The 26,183-nt window shown below is 45.8% G+C and overlaps 1 protein-coding gene across 1 annotated transcript in view; it reads right to left on the bottom strand.

The window, feature by feature from the left end:
- impa2 (inositol monophosphatase 2) overlaps window positions 1–14,512 on the bottom strand; it is a 34,811-nt gene extending 20,299 nt beyond the window's left edge. Inside the window, exons 1-2 of the mRNA XM_048529051.2 lie at window positions 14,302–14,512; window positions 9,466–9,599 (exon numbers count right to left, since the gene is read on the bottom strand). Coding sequence (XP_048385008.1) covers window positions 9,466–9,599; window positions 14,302–14,388 — 221 coding nt within the window. The 5' untranslated portion in view covers window positions 14,389–14,512. The remainder of the gene's footprint in view (window positions 1–9,465; window positions 9,600–14,301) is intronic.
- Window positions 14,513–26,183: the final 11,671 nt, after the last annotated feature.

Raw genomic sequence — 26,183 nt, 5'->3', positions numbered from 1 at the left:
ACAGAGTCCCTCCCTTACTATACACTATGGTTTATGAAGCATTCAGTCTCTTCCTTAGGTTTTGTTCAACTTGATAGCACAATGCCTATTTCTCTTGGGGCATAAATCTGCAAATTATTGCAACAGTGCCTCTGCCAAGAAATCTAGTGCAGCTCCCTTTTGATGTTAGGTCAGGACATGCCTCTGAATTTACACTGAAACAACACACTTTTCAAGGTCCAACCTACCTGTGTAAATATATTATGTAAATAGCGAATATAATGAGGTAGGTTATACTGTTTGTTCAATGAGTACCTAACTCCACAAACCTTCTCAAATATCTTTTATGGCTGCAAATATATTGGTTTGAATGTGATGTGCAAGGATACTGCCTCACCACATAGGTCATGGATGTAGCAGTGCAGCTGTAAGCTGGTTTGACAGGGTTGGGAAAGTAGTTTTTCTCCCCAGTTAAGAAGATCGCAAGGCCACTGCAATATTCAGCTCCAGAGTGCCAGCATCACAGCTGAAAACCTTGGTGCATGGAATGGAGGTGGGCAGAAAGACATGATTCTAATCACAGGAAAGGAACAAAAATCTCTCTCTTTTTCAAACTAAATGTTCAGAAATTCTCCTGACACTGCGGCAAGTTTCATTACAAAAAAAAATTCCTCACGTTGCCAAAAATTTACTGGTATGAAGGCAGCAATGTAAAATGGTATTAACAAAAACAAATACCTTATTGCAGCACAGAGATAATAAAAATATTCACATTAAAGATACTGGAGCAGAGAGGAAACTGGTTATTCCATGAAACCGCTTTGGTCAAGAGTTGTAAACTGTTAAGTCACAGTGATGTATGTGCAACATCGAAGTGAAAGCTCATTTCCTTAAAAGAAAACTTTCTTTTTTGGAACTTATAGAAACACAGCAATCCATTAATTATACTTTTTTTGTCTAAATGTTCATTTAATCTCAAAAATCATGTCAGCTCTGGTCAACCATTGACCAAACTGCACAACGTCCAACAAATATACCGTACAGTAACAAAATGTCTTCATTTTTGTACTTATTAATGTAAACACTTTCATGCACAGGTGGGAGAGCAGAGAATTGTAACTGTCAGTTACATACACAGAAATGGACTTCCCAATTTGATCATTGCTAATAGGTGTCTCAACTTCATTTTCCTGCTGTTGACCCCTGTTCCATGAGACAAATAATCCAAAGATCAAGAGTTCAAATCCCACCAACGCTAGCTCAGAAAAATTAACCCAATCTATCTGTTAGCTGTAGGCCAAAAACAGAATAGTTGACATGATCTCTAAAAAGGTTTTTGACAAGGCTCTAGATGGCAGACAATTCAGGAACATAATGATCCATGGGACAGAAGGAAAAGTTAGGTCCGAAACAACTCACAGTCAGGAACCAAATGGTTATGAACAATGTAACAGCAAATGGTTATGAACTCTGGGTCAATAGTCATGTGATTAATAGTGAGGAAGTAAACTATAGACTGCAGAAATGGACTGGTCAGATCAGTAAGAAAATAGCAATTGGAATTCAATCCAGAGAAGGATGAAATTGGATATTTGGGAACAGAACACAAGGCAAAGAAATACTCAATGAATATTAGGGTACAGGAAAGTATGGGGGAGCAGAGAAACTCAACAGATCCCTTGATAGGAAGTAACAGGTCAAGAAAATAAACTGAGTTTAAAAACATGCAGGATAATTTTCTTTCTTAATAGAGGAATAGAACATTGTATAACATTATCATTAACTCTTTCAGAAACGTAGAGTTGATGATGTAACAGGCTTTGGTTGCAAAATTGGGCCATTAGACACAGACAGGTAATTTTTGACTCCTGATGGTTGTAGTAATGCCTAATGGGTTAACATTAATTGTAATAACTGCAATTATAAGAGACAGCATCATTTTCATTTATGAGACGATACTGTAAATTGCAATGGAACATGGACTTCTATAAACTGGAATACGGGAAAGCTTTGCAACTTGAAAGATATTGTTGAACTGTGTAAGAAAATGCCTTTTTGAAAGAGGTATGGGATAATGAGACTGAACAGCTCCAGGAGTTCTGAGAGTTATGGAAATCCTTCCTGACAATAGCCATCTGATTGAGTGAATTGCGGAGTGTGAAAAAGCTGCAAGTGTCAAGTGCAGCACAGTTGGAAAAAATATCAGTCAGGGGCCACAGACTGAAAGGGTCTATCTCTTCCGTTCTTTATGTGGGAAAAGACTGCAAATCCAAGAAAATGTAAAAGAAAGAATTTCATACAAGACCCAAGTTAACCTGCTCAACCATTGAATTGAAGGATGACCATCACCCTACAGACAATAGCACATCATTGTGGCAAAACTCAGAATGAAAAAGAATGAAACTTTCTACTTCATTGATCTTTGGTATACTGTGTATATTCTTTGCCACCCATGGTTTATAGTTAAAACATTTATCTTTTGTCCGTGTTAGTCATGATTAAGGGGTGTGTAGTGCAGTTTTGAAGGGGTAAATTTTAAGCTGCATAACTTAGAAAACCTTTTGTTTTGCTGTTCTTGTTAAAGCTAAGCATTTTACAGTAAAGAAAGTTCTTTCTGTATTACCAAAAAGACTTAAATAAAAAACAAAAGAACTGTAGATGCTGTAAATCAGGAACATAAAAAGTTGCTGGAAAAGCTCAGCAGGTCTGGCAGCATCTGTGAAGTAAAAAACAGAGTTAACATTCCTCATTCTGAGGAAGGGTCACCAGACCCAAAACGTCAACCAAAGAAACCTGGTGTGAATTACTTTTATCCTGCGTAGCAGTCAGGCACATAACACATTTTGGGGATTACATTGGGATTTCGTACATTTACATATTATGTGATGGCTTGTGGAACACTGGGGCACTCTTGTGCACTCTTTCCAGTGAAATTGTGACACTGTCAGGTCATAAATTACACCATGTTACGCATGACAAGTGCCTCTTCTTGTTAAGACTCTGTTTGTTTATCCTTTATCACTGACAATTCGAAAGGAGAATTGGTAGCAGCAAACTACCCTAACCACAAGCCACCAGTGGTTGGCACCCAGAGCCTAATATGATATGGTGATCAGCAGAAGACAACATTGCAGAAGTACCTTAAGATCACAACGGTGAGTGATTCCATTCCAAATAGCCATAAATGACTCCTTGGAGCCAAGGCCCACGCCCATAACTTCAGGACACATCAAAAGAAAGAAACTAGTCTTAAGCCCAGGACACCAAAAAACAAAAAAAACACTATTCAAATCAAAAAGCAATTGGTCCAGAAGACTAGGATACTACAAGGAAGAAAGCATGTGTTTTAACTGTGCTGTTGTCCTCAATGATGGATATTCATGAAATTAAAGCACCCCATGTCATACCTAAATTAGCAGAGAAGAATTTACCTGTGAAGGAAATTAAGAGACCTCCATATAAAAGATAATGTGCCAACTACTGGGTTTAGCAGGAATTATATCCTCCACAAAAGGCCTTAAGATAAGGGGTAACAAATTTAAAACTGAATTGAGGAGAAGCTACATCTCCCAAAGGGCTGTGAATCTGTGGAATTCACTACTCCAAAGTGCGGTAAATCCTGGGACAGTGAGTAAATTTAAGGAGGAGTTAAACAGATTTTTAAATGGTAATGGGTTGAAGGGTTATGGGGAGAAGGCAGGAAAATGGGGATGAGGAGCATGGCAGCTGTGATCAAATGACAGAGCAGAATTCAGTGGGCCGAATGGCCTAATTCAGCCACTATCTCTGAAGAATTTATGAAATCTGAGAGATAAAAGACTCCACCAGAGGACAAATGATTTACAGAATTTGAGATCCAAGGTACACAGTCCTTAAGTCAGAGACCCCCCAATTTTCCAAGATAGAAGGGAATGTGCTCTGGAAGAACAGAGCAAAGGCCAGATATCCGGCATTTGTGAAGAGCAGATTTGTGGGCAGTTGGGGGTGGGGGGTAAACAGTAAAAATAAATGTACTGCTTAAACATTAACATTAAACAGCTTGGGGACAGATGTTGTATAAGGTTATAGTTCTGAAAGTCTCAACATTGAAGTTTCATTAGCTTCTCCCAGCCTGATGATGTAACAGCCTTTGGTAGAGAATCATGCAAGTCTTGGTCCAGGTCCTAATGGAGATTGACATTCCATCCACAGTTCCTGATAGTTGCAATAATGCATGAAAGGTTCATGGTAATTGCACCTATTCCTATCACCTTGTCGTGGAAGGTGGTATCTCTTTTTGTTAAGACTGTCTAGTGATTTATTCCTTGTTATTGAGAATTAGACAGGCCCTTAACTCAGCAGATTCACAGGTCCATGCAGCAATCTGTGGAGTGGCTCATTGTGCCCGACTGCCTCATTGTGCCCGACTGCCCACATTGAGAGGGAGCATGTGTGTCCACGGGCACCAATAGTGGCTTTTAAAGAGCAGTGGGCACTGCAGGGGATGGAGTGCATCATCATCCCGACAACCATATACTGATTTAGTAAGTTTCCATTCATCAAAAGGGGACGAGTGCAGCAAACGACCCCAAGTATAAGCCACTCATACAGGGAGCCTGGTAGGACATAGAATGTTACCAACAGTGAGGTTTTGGGAGAACTATACAGCATACCAGTTAGGCTGCAGCTGGAGTATAGCACATAGCTCCAGTCACCACATTGCAGGGAGCATGTTGGTTTAGACTGGCTCTTTAGGCCAATACATTCCAGATTTTCTATGTAATAAATCAGCATGAAAGCTCCGAGACTGCTGAGAAAAGACAGACTAGTTCACTATGAATTGATTCATAAATCGTAGAATTATATAATTCTAACAAGGTCTTCCTTTGGACGATCATACTTTACTCAGTGATGGTTAGTGCAAAGTTTTGCGTATTTGTTGCTGGAATTTTGGTGGCACCTGCACAGTTAACTGAGTTTTACAACTGATGGGCTGTAAACTAGAAAACCAAGATGCTGAGATTCAATTCATTTTTTTGAGTATTTGGCAACTTTTTGGCATTTTCACATTTGCAACTCTAAGAAGTGGTGCACCACAGGAATCAGCGTTGGGATTAAACAATTTGCAATCTATATCTATGGCTAGGATAAAGGGAACAAAACAGTTGTAGCTAAATTTGCTGATGCTTTAAAAAGATAGAACATAGAACAGAGGACAGAAAGGGAGTCACTCCTTCAGAGTGTGCAATGATACCTTTACGCGGGAGCTCCTGCTAGATGGTGTGCCTTGGCGATGTATTTTTTTCGCTCCGGGCTTGCAACCATATTTATGACACTTTGGTCCTGACCGTGAGGGTCTGCAAGTCACCCTCGGGACACTGCCTGTCTTTTACCAGGTGCTGATCAGTGTTTAGAACATGGTGGACTCACACTGGGCCTTTCTGGCATCAGGAGTAGCAGCAACAGACAGTGAGCTAGAGAGAACAGGAACTGCAGATGCTCAAGAATCCAAGATAACAAGGTCTGGGGCTGGATGAACACAGCAGGCCAAGCAGCATCTTAGGAGCAGGAAAGCTGATGTTTCGGGTCTAGACCCTTCATCAGAAATCGGGTAGGGGGAGAGGGTTCTGAAATAAATAGGGAGAGAGTGGGACGCGGATTGAAGATGGATAGAGGAGAAGATAGTTGGAGAGGATACAGACAAGTTAAAGGGCCGGGGATGAAGCCAGTAAAAGTGAGTGTAGGTGGGGAGGTAGGGACGAGATAGGTCAGTCCAGGGAGGATGGACAGGTCAAGGGGACGGGATGAGGCTAGTAGGTAGAAAATGGGGGTGCGGCTTGAAGTGGGAGGAGGGGATAGGTGAGACGAAGAACAGGTTAGGGAGGCGGGGACGAGCTGGGCTGGTTTTGGGATGCGGTGGGGGGAGGGGAGATTTTGAAGCTTGTGAAGTCCACATTAATACCATTGGGCTGCAGGGTTCCCAAACGGAATATGAGTTGCTGTTCGTGCAACCTTCGGGTGGCATCATTGCAGCACTGCAGGAGGCCCAGGATGGGCATGTCATCTGAGGAGTGGGAGGGGGTCTTGAAATGGTTCACGACTGGGAGGTGCAGTTGTTTGTTACGAACTGAGCGGAGATGTTCTGCAAAGTGGTCCCCAAGCCTCCGCTTGGTTTCCCCAGTGTAGAGGAAGCCACACCGGGTACAGTGGATACAGTATACCACATTGGCAGATGTGCAGGTGAACCTCTGCTTAATATGGAAAGTCATCTTGGGGCCTGGGATCAGTGAGCCATTGCTCAGGAAGCCTCACCTCCACAATCACGACTTTGAATGGCTGGCAGAGAGAGGGCCATGGCATTGGGGCTGACCAGAGTTGGGGGATATGCTCCAGGAATTGGCCAGCAAGGCAGCAGGGAACTTCCAGCTTGTGGCTGAAGTCACCTGAAAAAGGTGTTGCTCCGGCTCGATGTCATACACCAGTTGAAGGATGCTCAGGTGCGTGGTGGGATCCCATCTGCATGCGCCCCTGCTCGGGTGGAATTTCACTTTGGCCCCAAGGTCCCGACCCTCCTTCAGGGGCCTGCAACCGTCAACCTGAGCCACCTCCAGAAAAGGCGTGTCTTTTCACCTCGCAAAGAGGCAGTTGTTGTACAGTTACACCATCCATCTGCTGCCCAGATGGTGCCTCGCATGTCTACTTACCACTGGGTGGTGAGGATCCCAGTGCAGGGCAATCTACATGGGAGACCTCCTCTTTCTATCAGGGGCCTGGGGTAGAGGATGTTGCACGTAGCAGTTGGTTATAGCCACAAATTGTGGTGGTTCATGGACTGCCACCCCAACTGTTTATTTTGTGGCACTGAGGAGTCTTTGCACCACGTATACACTGGACGTGGGCATTTACATGCCCGTTTTAGTTATTTGAAGAACGTTTTGTTGTGTCTTTCAGGTGTGCTTCTGCCCCATCCTCCTGATCTCTGGGCACCCAGTGTTAGAGGGGTGTGGGCAGATTGGAGGATCTCCTCATGGGTTTGCTCTTGGCCCTGGCCAGGCTGGCTATAAACAGGTCTTCAGGCAGTGGGCCATGGAGGCCGTCATTTCTGTCAACTGCCTGACCCACTTCCAGGGTTATTTTTGAGCTCAGCCTTGGAGACGGAGCACGTGGTGTCCACCACTAACTCTATTTCACCACTATTAGAGATGTGGGCACTGAGGGGGTGGGGGGGGGGGTTATCTTCCCCATCCCATGCTAACTCCATTTTGATTTAGTTCCGTCCCTCACTTTTTCTCTGTTTTTTTGATGTCAGCAATGCCCCTAGGCTTTGCTTGTTATTGCCTATTCGGGCACACATGTTATTTTCCACCACCAGGAAAATGCCCCTAATAAAGCCTATTCACCAAGGTGACTTTTCTCATCTCATTTATGTACAATATATGTGTGTTTTTTAATATATTAGAAAAAACATGGGTGATCTGAGGAAGAAAGAAAATAAAGTGCTCTATCTAAAAAAAAACCCTCAAATAAAAATATAAAAAGGAGTCTACAAATGGATATAAATTGCAGTAGAAGTAGTTCAGGGAAGGTTCATTTGAATGATTCCTGGGATGAATTGGTTATCATGTGAACAAAAGTTAGGCAGGTCGTGCCCGAATTCAAAAGGAATTTAGGAAGCTGAGAGGTAACCTTTATTGAATTATTTATGATCCAGAGGGGAACCCGAGAACACATGTGCTGAAAAGATGCTTCTCCTTACGAGAGAGACTCAAACTAGGGAACAGTTTCAAAATAAGTGATCTCCCATTTAAAATGGAGAGCAGGAGAATTTTCTCTTTCAAAGCACAAGTCTGCGGTATCACCCCCCGAAAAAAAGAGTGGTGGAGGCTGGATCATTGGACGTTTTTCAGGCCAAGTTAAGCAGGTTACAAAGAACAAAGAAAATTACAGCACAGGAGCAGGCCCTATGGCTCTCCAAGCCTGCACCGACATGCTGCCCATCATAACTAAAACACCTGACCCTTCCGGGAACTGTATCCCTCTATTCCCATCCTATTCATGTATTTGTCAAGATGCCCTTTAAAAGTCACTACAGTATCTGTTTCCACTACCTTCCCCGGCAGCAAGTTCCCTTCTGTGTAAGAAGGTACTTGATTAACGGTGGATTTCAATGATATAGAGAGAAGGCAGGCAAATAAGGCTCGGGTTATAGTCAGATCACCCATCATCTGATTAAATGGTGGGCCAGGCCTTCAGGGTGAGCGATGTACTCTTGCCCCTAACTCTAATATTTGCTCATAATGTTCATATCAAAACTATTTACCACCAATTTGGAATTGGTCACTTCAATATTCATGTGTTGAACTCAAAATTAAGCAATACCAGGTAAGCAAAAGACACTGAATTTTTGTACTGATCTCTGATGAAGGGTCTAGGCCCGAAACGTCAGCTTTTGTGCTCCTGAGATGCTGCTGGGCCTGCTGTGTTCATCCAGCCTCACATTTTATTATCTTGAATTTTTGTACTGATTCATTTTTTAAAATGATGTGTATTTCACCAATTGCTGTTTGTGGAAGAAAGTTGTAAAGCTCTATCACCCTTTGTGTTTAGAAGTGCTTCCTAGCATCTCTCTTGAATGGTTTGCCCTAATTCCCAGGCTGTGCGCCTTAGTTGTAGAATCTCTAACCATCAGAAGTCATTTATTTTTATCTACCCTGTCATTTCCTGTTAATATCTTGAAGACTGCAATTAGATCACCCCTTAACCTTCTAAATACTAGAGAAACAAATTTGTTCCCTAATTTGTACAATCACTCCCCATAACTTAACCCCTGAAGTCCAGGTATCATTCTTGTGATAGAGGGTCATAGATCTTTCGAATTGTCTATCTCAAGGTGCTACGGGCGCTCAGAATTTGAGTATATTCGAAATTTCTGAACAATAGCTTTTGTAAATTAAAGTGAATCAAAGGAATGGGGTGGCCAAGTGTAGTTGAGGCATATGATCAGCCATGAACTTATTGAAATGGTACAGCAGGTTGGAGGAACTTTAGGACCTATTCTCATTTCCCTGTAGCTGACACTGGCTTGCAGAGGCAATGCTGTCAAATCTGGGAATTGTTTCTTTATATGAAATAAATGTGCTTCTCCCTGTTACCTGAATTAAGCGAGCTGAGCAATTGAACATTTCTAGCCAGTGACAGGGAGTGAATGTTGCACTTGCCAATTATATACAATGCAAAAAAAAAACTGCAGTTCCTTCCAATAACTTGTTTTAACCCAAGCTGCTCATTGGAGTCATAACCATCCAGAGAAAGCATAACATTTAGACTTGAGTAAACATTGCAGCAATTTACAAATACACCAAGCATTTATTTGAATGAGATTGGTCTACTGGCCAGCCCAAGCTTCATCTTCTTTGAGAATACGACTGGATCTGCATCTAATGTGGGAGGAGGACAAAAACAGTTGTGTCATTTTTGGGACCTACGCTGTCATTGAAAACTACGTACCTGTGTGAAGGAAACTTGTTACTTAGAGTCGAGATGATCAGATTTTCAACAAGTTGGTCTGTTTCTGTTACGAGATCTGCTGCTGATGACTTTGTCTGCACTCGCTTTTCAACTCTTAATGCTTCCCTAATTATCTTTGAACAAAGATACAGTGTTTAAAGGACATTATTACAGTAATTTTCTTTTGCTCTTGAATTAAATTACATTTATTACTCACCTCCCACACCTCAGGAAATTTTCATCTGGATATATATAGAACATTACAGCACAGTACAGGCCCTTCGGCCCTCGATGTTGTGCCGACCTGTCATACCAATCTGAAGCCCATCTAACCTACACTATTCTACGTACATCCATAAGCTTGTCCAATGACGACTTAAATGTACTTAAAGTTGGCGAATCTACAACCGTTGCAGGCAAAGCCTTCCATTCCCTTACTACTCTCTGAGTAAAGAAACTACCTCTGACATCTGTCCTATATCTTTCACCCCTCAATTTAAAGCTGTGCTCCCTCGTGCTCGCTGTCACCATCCTAGGAAAAAGGCTCTCCCTATCCACCCTATCTAACCCTCTGATTATTTTAGACATCTCAAATGATGTACTTAATAGTAGTAATGCTATAGCTGGAATACTGTGCCCAATTCTGGTCGCTGCACCATAGCAATATATACGTATGTCTATTTTAAAAACGAAGCAGGCACTCAACATTGGGCTACCAGCCATGACAAGTATTTTCCCTCTTCTGAAGAGGAGTCTAGGCCCGAAACATCACTTTCCTGCTCCTCTGATGCTGCTTGGTCTGCTGTGTTCATCCAGCTCTACATCTTGTTATCTCAGATTCTTCAGCATCTGCAGTTCCTACTATCTCAAGTTTTTTCCTCCAGCAAGTTTGTTCATAATCCAAGCTTGACTGAAACACCCACTGTATTCAAATCAGCATGTTCACTATGGAACACATGGCATTCTCTCCATCTGGAAAAATTCATTGTACAAAGAGAAAGAGCTATGAACTGGCAGATTTTCACAAAGAAACTGCATAAAGTCAGGGTCACTTTTTGTTGGTGAAATAAGGCTAATGGCATTTGACCATAAGAAACAGGAACAGGAGTGGACCATTTGGCTCTGCAATTTAGTAGAATGCTGGCTGATCTGACACACTCTTCACATCTATTTTCCCATCCTTTCACAATAGACTTGATTGATCTACTGATCAAGAGTTGATGTAACTCTTTATCTCAACCCTTGACACAGATTCTGCCCCCACAGCTCTGTGGCAAGCAGTTCCAAAGACTCTTAGTCCTTAGTGAGGAAATTCTTCCTCATCTCAATCTTAAATTGGCATCCCCTAATTTTGAGACAACGACCTCCAGTGCTAGACTCTCCTATGAGGGAAATCATCCTCTCAGCATTTACTCTGTCAACCCCTTAAGAATCCTATATATCTCAATAGGGTCATATCTCATTCTTCTACATTCCAAAGAGTAGAATCCCAACCAGTTTAACCTTTGCTCATAACACAGTCCTTCCATATCCTACTAAGCATGTTCTGAACAGTCTCCAAGGAAACAATATCTTTGTTTCACTAGGAGATTAAAGTACTCCAGATGTGGTCTCACCAGCACCTTGTACATTGCAGTCAGTCTTCCCTACTCTTACAAATTGAACCCCATTGAAATAAGGGCAAACATTCCATTAACCTTCCTAATATCGGCTGCACCCATGTGAAGGGAATAAACAAGTCAGAAGCAGGGAGGTTGTTTCCATTGCTGGGTGAAACTAGGACTAGGGGGCATAGCCTCAAAAGACATTTAGGACTAAGTTGAGGAGGAACGTCTTCACCCAAAGGGTTGCGAATCTGTGGAATTCCCTGCCCAGTGAAGCAGTTGAGGCTACCTCATTATATGTTTTTAAAGCAAAGATAGATTTTTGAACAGTAAAGGAATTAAGGGTTATGGTGAGCGAGTGGGGAAGTGGAGCTGAGTCCATGAGAAGCTCAGCCATGATCTTATTGATTGGCAGAGCAGGCTCAATGGGCCAGATGGTCTACTCCTGCTCCTGTTTATGATCTTGTGTGTTAGCTTTCTGAGTTTTGTACACAAGTCCTCCCAAGTCCCTTTGTGATGCAGTTTTCTGCAGTTTTTCCATTTAAGTAATACTGTTCTCTTTTACAAAATGAACAAGCTTGCACTTTCCACCCTTATAATCCATTCACCAACTTTTTGCCCACTTATCAATATCTCTTTATAAAGTGTTTGTATCCCTCTCATAACTTGTCTTTCCACATATTTCTGCATCATCTACAAATTTGATGACAATACCTTCACTTCCTTCCTCCAAGTTATTAATATATATTGTAAACAGTTGCTTGCTGTTACTTATGGCTGAAGCACTGGTGGCTTTGGATGTGGGCAGATCCAATTCACTAAGGTTGTCTGAGATGTGCCTCTCATTTGTGTCACAAAAAAAACTCACTCTCTGAAGTGATACTGGTCTCAAAATATGAACTCCATTCTCTCACTGCACAGATGTTTCCAGAACTGCCAAGTTTCTGCAATTCCTTCTGTTTTCAACTCACTATCTGACTTGAGCTTGAGAGGCAATGAACAGCATAAGATTGCTGTATGTGTACAGTGGATAAACAACTGTCGTCCCAAAGTTTAGGCCTCAGGCTAAAATGAACATCTACAATTTTAATGGTGTGACACCTTAATTATTACCAGCCAACCTCTCTGCATTGAATAAGCTACACATGTGACATAGGTTTTCGCTGTTGTTGTGTTTCTTTAAATGGAACACTAAACTTTTAATAAGAATTACCTTTTCTTTCTATCACTTTCCTCCTGTCTTAATAGAATTGCTTTCCTCCCTCGGACTCGCTTTCATCCTGATTTGATACTGAATACAACTACTCCAGTTTTCTCAGGAAGGGTCACTGGACCGGAATAGTTAACTTTGATTTCTCTCCACAGGTTGGGGTTCTACTCCTTGAAATGTAGAAGAATGAGATGCGACCTTATTGAAATATATAGGATTCTTAAAGTTTTCTTAAAGCTTCAGACCTGCTGAGCTTTTCCAGCAATTTCTGTTTTTGTTTCTGATATTCAGAATCTGCAGCCCTTTCAGTTTTTTTTAAAAATGCATTCATGGGGTATGGGCATCACTGGCTGAGCCAGCTTTCATCGCCCATCCCTAAATGTCCAGAAGGTTACATTTGGTTACAGAACTTTCACTTCCTTCCTCCAAGTCATTAACACATATTGTAAACAGTTGTTTCCTGTTACTTAAGACTGAAGCTACAGTGGCTTTGGTTGTGGTTTAGGAGTCACATGTAGGCCACATAAAGGGTAGCAGTTTCCTAAAGAACCAGGTGGGTTTTCCAACTGACATTGGATTCACGGTCATCACTAGACTCTTAATTCTAGATTTTTAATTGAATTCAAATTCCACCATCTGCTGTGGCAGGATTCAAACACAGGTACCCAGAACACCAGCTGAGTTTTCTGGATTAACAATCCTTCAAATCATAGCACCTAAGATAACAAAGTGTGAAGCTGGATGAACACAACAGGCCCAGCAACATCTTGTTATCTTGGATTCTTCAGCACCCGCAGTTCCCATTATCACAAAACATACCACCTCCCCACTTCTATTGGCTGAAAAGAGCTGGGGATCTGGGACCTGAGAGAACAGTTGGAAGCAGTAGTGCTCCTCCTAAACCAATTAAATGAGAAGATTGCGAAGTAAACCGCACAGGATTACAGGAGGAAGTGGAAATGAGAAGGGGCAAATCCAGTGTTAATCCAGAAAATGTGTGTTTCACACGAGCCTTCTGCCTGGTCTTATTTCTCTTGCACCCTCTCCATTCCTACGACACTTCTGTCTTCTTCCCTCCGCCACGTACCTTGCCCCTGGATATTTACATAGGCCACTCCTTGTGAGAGCAGATTCACGCTGCAGCCGTTCCCATGAATTCCCCACACAAGTTAAAGGTAACCACTTGCTATTTCTAACAGTTAGGGGCATTTCCACACGAGTAGGCATGGCCCTGCATAGCAAACCCCCATCATTAAAAAAACACCCTTAAGCTTTTGTAAAATGGCGAGGCCGATCCTTCTAGCCGTGACCCCTCAGATATCCTTGTAATTTCCTCATCCCCACCCCCCCGCCCTCCAATGCTCTTCAGGAAGAGTGAAAATCCCACCATGGGGAGTCGAATCTTCCTACAGACTTCAATAACCGTACCATGCTGGTGGGGTTTGTGCAGGAGGTTGAAATCTGGAACATGAACTGCAGGGGGGGCTGCAGGTTAATTTCAAGGTCTCTCTGACATTCATTCTGACAGTGACTGGGGATTTCTCAGCACGTTTGAGATGACTGGTAGCGGAAGCAGCTTTCACGGTTTTTGTTGCGGGGCTTACAACCAAGAAAGCTGTACCTCCTTAACGTTTTTTTAAATGTTTGAATCGCCTGCCCACTCATTCCCAGGCTGGCTATGGGTCTGACAATCCGTGCAGTCATGGCTTAGAGGAGAAACATTAAAACTGGGCTCCCTCATACAGCAACTGAATTGGAAATGTCTTTGCCTATTAATAACAATTACATTTTCTTTAATCAACTCCCCATCCCCCACTTCCTTGGCCTACCAGATGATTATACAGCACTAGATCCTGTTTCGCTGGGTTAAAAATCCAATACTCACTTCAATGAAACTATCAAACCCACTTTTGTTTTATCAGCAGCGGCCTCTCCGGCCATAAAGTGCCATTATAAAGACATCTCATGCCTGGATCAGCTCCGGTTACATTAATTGAGTTACTCCCCCAGCCTGTCATTCACCTGGCCGGCTTCCAGAGCCACCTGTACGGCCGCTTCCAGGTACTCTTCAATCGTCTGCTGTCTGTTCCTCTCGCCCGAGCCGGCCATTGCCTTCCCCTTCGCTCGGGCAGCTTTCAGAACGGCTGACTCCTCTCTCTCACTATATATAGATATAATATGCACACCACTCTCTCTACTGCACTCTAGTGTGAATCCCAGCTACAGCCGCCTCACCACAATTAACAATTCTTTGCCTATATCTCACACTCCAGTCTCTCCGTCGCTCTCTAGTGAATGTACTAGCTGTGAGCCTACTCACTCACTCAGATCCACCGCACAGAAAAAAGACCCAATAGCCCATTGAATCTGCATAGGTCAAAAACAGGCATGTATCTAAAGGGTCACCGGACACGAAACCTTAACTCTTGATTTTTTTTTCCTCACAGATGCTGCCAGACCTGCTGAGCTTATCCAAGCAACTTCTGTTTTTGGGATTTAAATCCCATTTTTCAGCACTGGTCCATATATTTGCAAGACTATGTCCGAATATTTCTTAAATGTTACGACGGTTTCTGCCTTTACCACCCCTAACAGGCTAATCCTAACCCTATCCCCTACACCCCTTCTACCCCTTACACTCAGCCACAATGAACAATTCTCTCTCAATTCCCTCCCTATATCTCACAAACCAGTCTCTTCGCTGATCTCTAGTCTATATCCCAGCGAGCAACTTTGGCTGTCCTGTTTGCTCCCTCTCAAATATTTCCAAATAGCACTCTTTGTAATTTGCTTGCACATTCTAATTAACTTCAATTCTGAAAGATCAAAGTTGACTGAGCTCTTCAATTTATTGGCTTTTATGTTGCAAAACTCATTGAGGTGGTAGGTTTCTAAATAGATGCCAGTCACTAACATTCCATCCCTAATTAGTCACTGTAAATAAACTATCACTTAAAGCAGAAAGATAAAGGTTACAGTGTGGAGATGGAGGAACATAGCTGGCCAGGCAGCATCAGAGGAGCAGGAAAGTTGATACTTCCAGTCAGGACATTTCTTCAGGAATGGGGAGTGGGAAGGGAACTTACTGCATAAATAAAAATCGTTCCATTCTAAGATTGAAAGTGGAATTGTTTACTGATAATTGCACAATGTTTCAGTACCATTCATGACTTCTTAGAAAATGGAGCAGTCCAGGTTCAAATACATCAAGACCTGGGCAAAATCTAGGCTTGGGCTAGGAAACAGCAAATAAAATTTGGGCCACAAAATGCCAGGCAATGACAACTTTGACCTCTGGCACTGCCCCGATTTTAATTAGGGAGCTGGGAGCGAAAATGTCAGTTGCCTAGACCATAACATCAGTCCAAAACCTTTCTATCTCTCCAACTCTGTCTCATCCTTTAAAATGCTTTTTATCCACAAGTTCTGGTCATTTCCTCCTGCATCTCCTGAGACATTTCTCATCGACAAACCTGGTCTGTTTACTCTCCTTTGAAGCATCTTGGGACAATTTACAATGTTTGGAAAATTTAACAATGTGATGTACAATGAGAATAACATATCAGATGATAAGACATATGAATGAATGAATGGTTTTATTGTCATGTGTGTTTACAGTGAAAGATACAGTGAATAGCTTCCACTGTTGCCATGATCCGGTGCCATTTTGAACAGTTTAAGACTATTAAAAACTTTAAAAGATATGACTTACAGAGAGACCCTAACCCTTCTGCCACTGCTTTGCTGCTGCCAGTACCATTCCCAACCAACGTTGAAGTCACCGCTCCTCAGGTGCCACATTTCTCCGCTGCATCTGCCAATGTAGCAGGCAATGGCCGGGTCCCATGCTTGCCCGTCTGCCAGCTGCCTCCTCGCCGCCATCCGCCAGGGTCCCATTCCACATTCACCAGCTGCCTCCACAGCCTGGGCCCCAAAGTAGCTCCCTTTCTCATCAATGCTGTTCTTGCTGATGCTGCCATGACTGAGCTCTCCCCAGAAGGTACGTAGAAACAAAAGCTAAAAAGAAGAAAGAAAATGAGAAAAGTAGGGGAAAAAAATGGAAAGTAGACAGAGTGGACAAGACCTGGGCTCAGGAGCCTGGAAGTAGGCTACTCCGCTGCCACCATCTTGATCACAAAGGAGCAAAGTAGGCCATTCAGCCCAACAAGTCGATTTTGTTATTCAGTTATGGTAGAATTACGTTAATTTATTTGATTTGATTTGATTTGATTTCTTCTCACTTGTACCGAGACACAGGGAAAAGTATTGTTTTGAGTGCTAAGCAGACAAATGGTACTTTACATATGTACATAATGGTAATAGAACAGAATATAGAATAGTGTTACCTCTACAGAGAAAGATTAACTTTAATATGAGAGCTCTGTTCGTAAGTCTGATAACAGCAGGGAATAAGCTGTTCTTAAATCTGTTGGTACATGTTTTCAAACTTTTGTATCTTCTCCACAATCGAAGAGGGTGAAAGAGAGTATAACTGGGGTGGGAGGAATCTTTGGTTATGATGGTTGCTTTCCTGAGACAGTGGGATGGATAGACAGAGTTAATGGATGGAAGGCTGGATGGACTGTGCTGTGTTCACAATTCTCTGTAATTTCTTATACTCTTGGACAGAGCATACCAAGTTATAAAGAGAGATTGGAAAGACTGGGGTTGTTTTCCTTGGAGCAGAGGGGACTGAGTGGGGGGCATGATTGAGAATGTAAAATGATGAAAAGCATTGATAGGGCAGAAAGGGAGAAAGTTTTTTCTTTGGCGGGGGGGGGAGGAATCAATGACTGGTGGCATAAATTTAAGGTAAGGAGCAGGACATTAAGAAAGGATGTGAGGAAAGATTTTTTTCACCCAGTTGGTGGTGGGAATCTGGAACTCACAGCCTGGGAGACTGGTAGAGCCAGCTACTTCAGAACAATTAGGGTTGGGCAATAAATGCTGGTCCAGCTAGCAACACCCACATCATAGGAATGAATCATGAAAGAAACACTGAAGAATAGAAAAAGTGCTACCATGTGAATTAATAACAGATCAGCAATTATACAGTAAAGACAGAAGCTCAACGATCAACAGGCTTCCCTTTCTGATACAATGGTGATAATGGATGCTGTCAGTAATGAATTTTGTTTGGCTCTAAATCCTCCACAATCCTTAGCCCAACCCCCATGATGCAACACTCTCACAGCCTAGAGTCTGTCAAATATACAAAACACTGTCAAGTCTTGCAAAAGCAAGGTGTCCTGCATAGACTTCAGAAATTCAAATTAAATAGGATTGAGGAAGGATTTAAAAAGTTACCAATCTTTAGGCATGTGTTAAAATCTAGATTGGGTTATCCCATAACAGAGTGATCGGACCCAAAGGCCAGTTAGTGGTTGGTGAATCAATGGGGCAGCTCCAAAACAAAACCAAAATAATGCAGAAGCTGGAAACCTGAGAGAAAAAAAAACCTGAAACTGGTACCGAGAGGTGGGGTTCATTAGACCTATAAAGGAAATTTATGCACGGAGGCAGAGGTGTTAAATTAATATTTACAGAGCAGGAGGATGCTGCCCAAGCCACGGAGATAGAGGAGAAAACTTTGTCATTAAGATACAAAATTAATAAGATAGAAGTCTTGGATAGATTATTAGCACTTAGGATTGACAAAGCACCAAGGCCAAATTAAATGTATTCAAGGATTTTGAGGCAAGTGAGGGTATAAATTACATTGGCCATAACCATTCAGTCTTTCCTAGAAGAGGGGGAGATGCCAGAAGTCTGGAGAATTGAAACCTTACAACCTTGTTCAAGAAAGGTTGCAAGGATAAACTCTGCAATTATGGACGGTTAAATTAACTTTGCCAGTGGGGAAACCTTTGGGAACAATTATCGGGATAGAATTAGTAATCACATAGTATAAGGTGGGCTGATTAGTAAGAGTGAGGACAGATTTCTAAAGGACAACTCATATTTAACAAACTTACTGAGTTTTTGAAGAGGTAGTGGAAAGGTTCAATCATCAATTGTGCTTGGAAGACCATCAACTCAGTGGATGATGCTCTTTGGTCTGTCTGAAACTTGTTGGTCTTCCAGGATAAAGAGCTGACCTCGACAGTGTTGCAGATTGGCACGTTCTAAGGTCCAGGACTGTGTGCTGAGGGACACACTAAAGCTTGGGGCAGCTACCTCCAGGGTGCAGTGGAGAAAGACCACCATGTGAGGTCTTTCTGCCAAAGCACAATGGGGATCTGTTCAGCTATCAGACCATCTTGGTGCCTCAACTGTATGTAAATATCGTCCTGCATCAGTAAAAAAAATGCAGAGAGTGCCAAATTCCAATGTTTGTTTGCTCTTCATGTGAAAAGACAGTACAGAACTGCTTCATTAACTATGTATGTACATAAAGATATTTAATAAATAAAGTACATTTTTGCAATAAAAAAAGAACAGGAAGGTTCAATGAGAGTAATGCTGTTGATTGCTGTACATGGATTGCCAGAAAACCTTTGATACAATGTCACACAGCAGGCTTGAGGAAAAACTTAAAAGGGACAGTAGCAACATTGATACAAAATTGGTTGGGTTAAGAAGCAAAAAGTAATGGTCAATGGATATTTTTCATGTTGGAGGAAGGTTTGTAGTTGAGTTCCTCAAGGGAAGGTATTGGGACCCTTGCATCTCCTGCTAGATATTAATAGTGTGGATCTTGGTGTGCAGGGGATAATTTCAAAGTTTGCGGATGACACTAAACTTGGAAGTACTATAAACTGTGAGGAGGACTATGGAACTCCAAACGGACATTGGCAAGGCAGTGGAGTTGATGAATAAGTGGCAGATGAAATTAATTCACAGAAGTGTGACATGATGCGCTTTGTTCGGAAAAACATTGAAAGACAATAGAAAATAGCAAATTTTGAGAAGATTTGTAGCTCAGGTTGAGGTTCTGGATGTGAGCTTGCTCGCTGAGCTGGAAGGTTCATTTTCAGACGTTCCGTCACTTTTTTTTATTTGAAAAAATTTACTTTATTCATAGAATGTACAAAAAATAAAACATTTATACACCTACCTAGTCATGCAAGCCGCTCCGGGTTACCCAGGGGGTACATACACCAACTAAAGGACAAAAACAAAGAAGAAAAAAAAACAAAGCAAAGAAAATACCCCGGCAGTCGTCTCCCCGCACAGTCCCCGTTGGCCCCCTGACCAGTTGGGGAAGGCGCCATCTGGGCCCAGTTACCAAATAGGGCCCTTGTTTCTATTCTGGACGAGGGGTTTCATACGGTGGTCTTCCCCCACCACGCCTTGGCAGAAGCTGCCCAAAGCTTTAGCCAGTCCCTCAGCTCAGAGTCCTGGGCCTTGGAGTGCGCCAGTCTGCAACACTCGGTTGGGGTCAGTTCTTTCAGCTGGCAGACCAGCAAGTTGCGGGCAGACCAAAGAGCGTCTTTCACTGCATTGATAGTCCTCCAGGCGCAGTTGATGTTGGTCTCACAGTGTGCGTCCTGGGAAACAGCCTGTAGAGCACGGAGTCCCACGTCACGGAGCTGCTCGGGACGAACCTCGACAAATACCACTGCATCCCCCTCCAGACCTCCTGCGCATAGGCACACTCCAGAAGGAGGTGATCGACAGTCTCGTCCCCCCCGCAGCCACCTCGAGGGCAGCGTGTGGTGGCGCAGAGATTCCGGGCATGCATAAAGGATCTCACTGGCAGAGCCCCACTCACCGCCAGCCAAGCAATGTCCTTGTGTTTGTTTGAAAGTTCTGGCGATGAGGCATTCTGCCAAACGACTTTGGCAGTCTGCGTGGGGAACCACACGACGGGATCCACCCTCTCCTTTTCCCAAAGGGTCTCGAGGATACTACGTGCTGACCACTGCCTGACGGCCTTGTGGTCAAAGGTGTTTCCTTTCAAAAATTTCTCCACGAAGGACAGGTGGTACGGGACGGTCCAACTACTCGGAACTTTCCACGGCAATGAGGCCAGGCCCATCCTTTGCAACACCGGGGACAGGTAGAACCTCAGTAAGTAGTGACACTTGGTGTTTGCGTACTGAGGATCTACGCACAGCTTGATGCAGCCGCACACAAAGGTAGCCGTCAGGGCAAGGGCGGCGTTCGGTACGCCCTTTCCCCCATTTCCCAGGTCTTTGTACATGGTGTCCCTGCGGACCCGGTCCATCCTCGACCCCCAAATGAAGTGGAAGATGGCCCGAGTGACCGCAGCGGCGCAGGTCCAGGGAATAGGCCAGGCCTGCGCCACATACAACAGTACCGAAAGCCCCTCGCACCTGACAACCAGGTTCTTACCCGCGATGGAGAGGGCCCAGAGCATCCACCTGCCCAGCTTCTGCTTCAGTTTGGTAATACCGTCGTCCCAAGTCTTAGTGCACGCCCCAGCTCCACCGAACCAAACACCCAGCACCTTCAGGTAGTCTGTCCTGACGGTGAAGGGGATGAAGGAGCGGTCGTCCCAGTTCCCGAAGAGCATGACCTCGCTCTTACCCCTATTGACTTTGGCACCCGAGGCCAGTTCAAACTGACCGCAGATGTCCAACAGCCTACTCACCGACCGACGATTGGTGCAGAAGACGGCGACATCGTCCATGCACAGGGAGTTCTTGACCTGAAGGCCTCCGCTGCCTGGGATAGTCATGCCCTTCAGGCTCATGTCCTTCCTGATGGATGCAGCGAAGGGCTCCATACAGCACACGAACAAGGCAGGAGAGCGCGGGCAGCCCTGCCTGACTTCAGATCTGATGAGAAAACTGTCCAATTCCCACCCGTTGATCAAGACTGCGCTAACGATGTTGGTGTAGAGCAGCCGGATCCAATTGCGGATGCCCTCCCCGAACCCCAATTTGAAGAGGACGTCCCTCATGTAAGCATGAGAGACCCTGTCGAAGGCCTTCTCCTGGTCCAGGCTGACGAGGCAGGTGTCCACCCTCCTGTCCTGCACGTAGGCGATCGTATCCCTGATGAGCGCGAGGCTCTCAGCGATCTTCCTGCCTGGCACAGCACAGGTTTGGTCAGGGTGAATCACTGACTCCAGGACAGACCTGACCCGGTTGGCTATGACTTTGGCCAGGATTTTGTAGTCCACATTCAATAATGAAATGGGACGCCAATTCTTAATTTCTTCCCTCTCCCCCTTCCTCTTGTAAAAGAAGGTGATGATGCCCTTCCTCATGGACTTGCACATTTCCCCTGCCCGAAGCGCACTATCGTACACCTCCAGCAGGTCCTGGCCGACCAGGTCCCACAGAGTGGAATACAGCTCGACCGGTAAGCTGTTGCTCCCGGGAGTCTTATTTCTCTCAAAGGACTTGAGGGCTCTGGTCAGCTCGTCCAGGGATATCGGCCGGTCTAGTCACTCCCTCATGCCGTCGTCTAAGACCTCCGTGATAGGCGACAGGAACGACTCGGAGGCCGTGCTGTCCGTGGGCTTCGTGTCGTACAGTCCGGCATAGAAGGATCTGCTGATCCTCAAAACGTCGGGCCGAGACGACGTCACCGAGCCGTCGTCCTCCTTCAGCCGGCTAAGCACAGAGCTCTCTTTGTGCACCTTCTGAAAGAAGAAACACGAGCACTTCTCGACCTGCTCCACAGAACGGACCCTGTACTGGAAGATTATCCTGGAGGCCTCCACGGCGAAGAGCGAGGCTTGTTGGCCCCTCACCTCGCGGAGGTACTGCAGTCGATGGGGGTCGATGTCACGGAGTACTGCGGTCACTGCCCACAATGGGGGTAAGAGTTGCGAGCGTTAATGTCCTGAACGTGAGAGATGGTGAAGTTGTGCCCCCGCAGCAGAATAGCCAGGCCTGAGGAGCGACAGTCGTTACCCCCCGACCAGATCGAAGGCCCACAGGTCCAGGCGCCGGACCATTTCCCGTACCTGCCGAGGTGCGGCGTCCCGCACTCCTGCAGAAACAGAAGGTCTGCCTTGACGGTGGTCATGTAGGCTAACGTGGACACACATCTCGCGGTGGACTTGACGCTGCGCAACTCGTACCCCCATTGTGGGCAGTGACCGCAGTACCCTCCCCAAGTCCAAGGTCCAGCCCCTCCATCTGTCCCTTCATGCCCATTGCCCGGGCGAACTGCTGGATGCTCTCCGGTTTCAGGAAACCGTCCGTGCTGCCTTCCGGGTGGCATCCCCCTGTCGGGGGTACGGAGGCAGGAGAGTCCGGCTCTGGGTCAGGCTGGGGACACGCTGTTTCCTGCTTCCCGCCTGAAGGTTCCAGGGGGCCGTCCAGGGCCCCAGCAGCACGCGACTGGGTGTCAGAGGGAGCCTCAGGACGCCTCCCGTCACCTGGAAGCGGGGTGCTGCTTTCCTTCTCTCTGGAGATCTTTAGCTTCTGCTTTGGGCGGGCCTCCTCCAAATCCCCCTCGTCAGAGGAGCTCTTATAGCCCCCTGTAGCTGCCTCTTCCCGCCTGATGGTTGCGGTTCTGGGGCCTTCCGGCGCGCCTTCCTCCTCGCCTTCCAGACTGTCGTCCACTCCCCTGGGTCACCTGTCGCGTCCTCCATCGACTCCGGGTTGTCGGGGGGGGGGGGGGGGGGAAGCGGAGCCTGCAGGGGCGCTTTGCTGGCCTTGGGTCCATCCTGCAGGGCTGGGCCCTCCTGCACATTAGGGGGGTCCTTGCAGGGCCCTGGTGACTTTCTCTCCTCCGGGGGGGCTGGCCCCGCATTGCCCCTGCCAGCAACCTGGGCGTAGGTGGTCCCCTGCCACGGGCATGCCCTATAGAGGTGGCCGGCTTCCCCGCAAAGGTTGCAGCTTTTCTCTTGTGGGCAATCCTTTGCAAGGTGTCCCTCCTCCCTGCTGTTCCTGCAGATGGTGGCTTTGCAGTCGGCCACCATGTGACCTGACCTACCAAAGGCATGGCAGACTTTGGGTTGCCCTGTGTAGGTCGGGTAGCCCTTGCTCCCGCCGATCACGAAGCAGGACAGTGGGTGTACGATGTTCCCGTCCACGCCTGTCCTCAGCGTCACCTTGACCTGCTTCCTACAGGTCCAGATCCCGAAGGGGTCCACGATGTCAGTTAGGTCCCCTTCCACCTTCACGTACCTTCCGACAAAGGTCAAGACATCAGCTGCTGGCACATGCGGGTTGTACATGTGTACAGTCACCATACGGCTCCTCTGTGCTGGCATCACAAACAGTGGGACAGCGGTCAATACAGAGAGGGGGCCCTCACCTCCTTTCTCCTTGAAAACCTCCAGGAAGCGCTCCTGAAGGTCACATTGTAAAAACCTCCTCCGGGGAAATCCTGCAGGCAGTAAATGTCCGCAGCAGCAAACCCACAACAGTCCAACAGGACCCTCTTCACGAAGAAGGTGCGGTCCACAGGTGCACCTTCATCCACCTTCTTCACGGAAACACGGATGGTGTTCCGGACCCCCTGACCCGGGGCACGAGCACTTGCCGCAGCCATCGTTGCAGGTTGGCTGCTCCTCTGAACCAGCATCAGGCCGAAGCCAGCATTAAGATCCACTGGTTGCAAGGGTGCACAGCCAACCCGACGTCCTCCTTCCACCTCCAACACAGTCACGCTCTCCTCTTCTTGGTCCACAAAAGAGTGGGTCTTTATTTTGTTCCGGGTGTAAGCTGGTTCACTGAGCTGGAAGGTTAGTTTTCAGACGTTTCATCACCGTTCTAGGTAACATCATCAGTGAGCCTCCGACGAAGTGCTGGTGTTATGTCCCGCTTTCTATTTATCTGTTTAGGTGTCCTTGGGTTGGTGATGTCATTTCCTGCATTGGTGATGTCATTTCCTGTTCTTTTCTCAGAGGATGGTAGATGGGCTCCAAATCAATGTGTTTGTTGATGGAATTCCGGTTGGAATGCCATGCTTCTAGGAATTCTCGTGCGTGTCTCTGTTTGGCTTGTCCTAGGATGGATGTGTTGTCCCAATCAAAGTGGTGTCCTTCCTCATCTGTATGTAAGGATACGAGTGATAGTGGGTCATGTCGTTTTGTGGCTAGTTGATGTTCGTGTATCCTGGTGGCTAGCTTTCTGCCTGTTTGTCCAATGTAGTGTTTGTCACAGTTCTTGCAAGGTATTTTGTAGATGACGTTCATTTTGCTTGTTGTCTGTAATGGGTCTTGATTCGGACAACACATCCATCCTAGGACAAGCCAAACAGAGACATGCACGAGAATTCCTAGAAGCATGGCATTCCATCAACAAACACATTGATTTGGAGCCCATCTACCATCCCCTGAGAAAAACAACAGGAAATGACATCACCAACACAGGAAATGACATCACCAACACAGGAAATGACATCACCAACCCAAGGAAACCTAAACAGATAAATAGAAAGCAGGACATAACACCAGCACTTCACTGGAGGCTCACTGATGATGTTACCTAGAATGGTGACGAAATGTCTGAAAACTAACCTTCCAGCTCAGCGAGCAAACTCACATCCAGGACAATAGAAAATTCTAAGCGTGGAGGGTGCGGGACCATTGGGCCCTGGGTATAAATGTACAATGATCACTGAAGGTGGTAGGTCAAGCGGAGAGAGCAGTTAATAAAACACAGAGCCCTCACGGTGGCATGGAGACCCAGTATACAGCTTTGCTGCCTCGCAGCACCAGGAACCTAGGTCTGATTCCAGCCTCAGGTCAATGTCTGTGTGCAGTCTGCATGTTCTCTTTGTGTCTGCTTGACTTTCCTCCGGGTGCTCTGGTTTCCTCCCACAGTCCAAAGATTTGTAGGTTAGGTGGATCGCCCATGGGAAATAGAGGGATGGGTTGGGTCTAGGTGAGATGTTCTTTGGAGGGTCAGTACGGACTCGATGAGCCAAATATTCTGTTTCCACTCCGTATGGATTCTATGACTGCATGAGTACAAGACCAAGAAGGTTATTTTTAAACTTGCATGGATCGCTTGGTAGATGTCAGCAGCAGCGTTACGTACAGTCTCAAATACCACATTACAGGAAAGATGTCAATGCATTGGAGACAGTGCAGAAGCAATCGTCAAGAATGGTTCCAGAAATGAGAAATTCAGTTATGAGGATAGATTGAAGACGCTCGTACTGTTCTCCTTGGAGAGCAGGCTGAAAGGAGATTTGATAGAGGTTTTCAACATCCGGAGCAGGCAGGGCAGAACAGATGGGGAGAAGCTGTCCGTGATTTTAATAGAACAAGAGGCAATAGATTTAAGGGAATATACGAAGTAGCAAGGGTGATGTCAGAAAAAAATAATTTAATTAGGGTCTGGAACACAACTGTCCCTAAATGTGATGGGGGCAGGTTCAAAGGAGGCATTCAAGAGAGCATTGGACGATTACTTTGGATAGAACTGGTGTGCGGGGAGGTGGGGGAAAGGCAGGCGATTAGCAATAGAACCCAGGCAGGGACAATGGGCTGAAAGGCCTTCTCCACAGTAATAATTCTTTCATTCGGTGATTCCAAGTGAGCGCTGCTCGGTCCTCCGCTGAGGGAGGGTGCAGCTCCAGCCTACTGCAGGAGGGGGCGCTGCTCGGTCCCCTGCTGAGGGAGGGTGCAGCTCCAGCCTACTGTAGGAGGGGGCGCTGCTCGGTTCCCCGCTGACGGAGGGTGCAGCTCCAGCCTATCGCAGGAGGGGGCGCTGCTCGGTCCCCCGCTGAGGGAGGGTGCAGCTCCGGCCTCCTGCAGGAGGGGGCGCTGCTCGGTCCCCCGCTGAGGGAGGGTGCAGCTCCAGCCTACTGTAGGAGGGGGCGCTGCTCGGTTCCCCGCTGACGGAGGGTGCAGCTCCAGCCTATCGCAGGAGGGGGCGCTGCTCGGTCCCCCGCTGAGAGAGGGTGCAGCTCGGTCCTACCGCAGGAGGGGGCGCTGCTCGGTCCCCCGCTGAGGAAGGGTGCAGCTCCGGCCTACCGCAGGAGGAGGCGCTGCTCCGTCCCCCGCTGAGAGAGTGTGCAGCTCG

Source organism: Stegostoma tigrinum, chromosome 5, assembly GCF_030684315.1.
Source record: "Stegostoma tigrinum isolate sSteTig4 chromosome 5, sSteTig4.hap1, whole genome shotgun sequence".
NCBI classification, from domain to species: Eukaryota; Metazoa; Chordata; class Chondrichthyes; order Orectolobiformes; family Stegostomatidae; genus Stegostoma; species Stegostoma tigrinum.
Note: the sequence above shows the minus strand (reverse complement) of the source record. Positions and strands in the feature narration are given on the sequence as shown.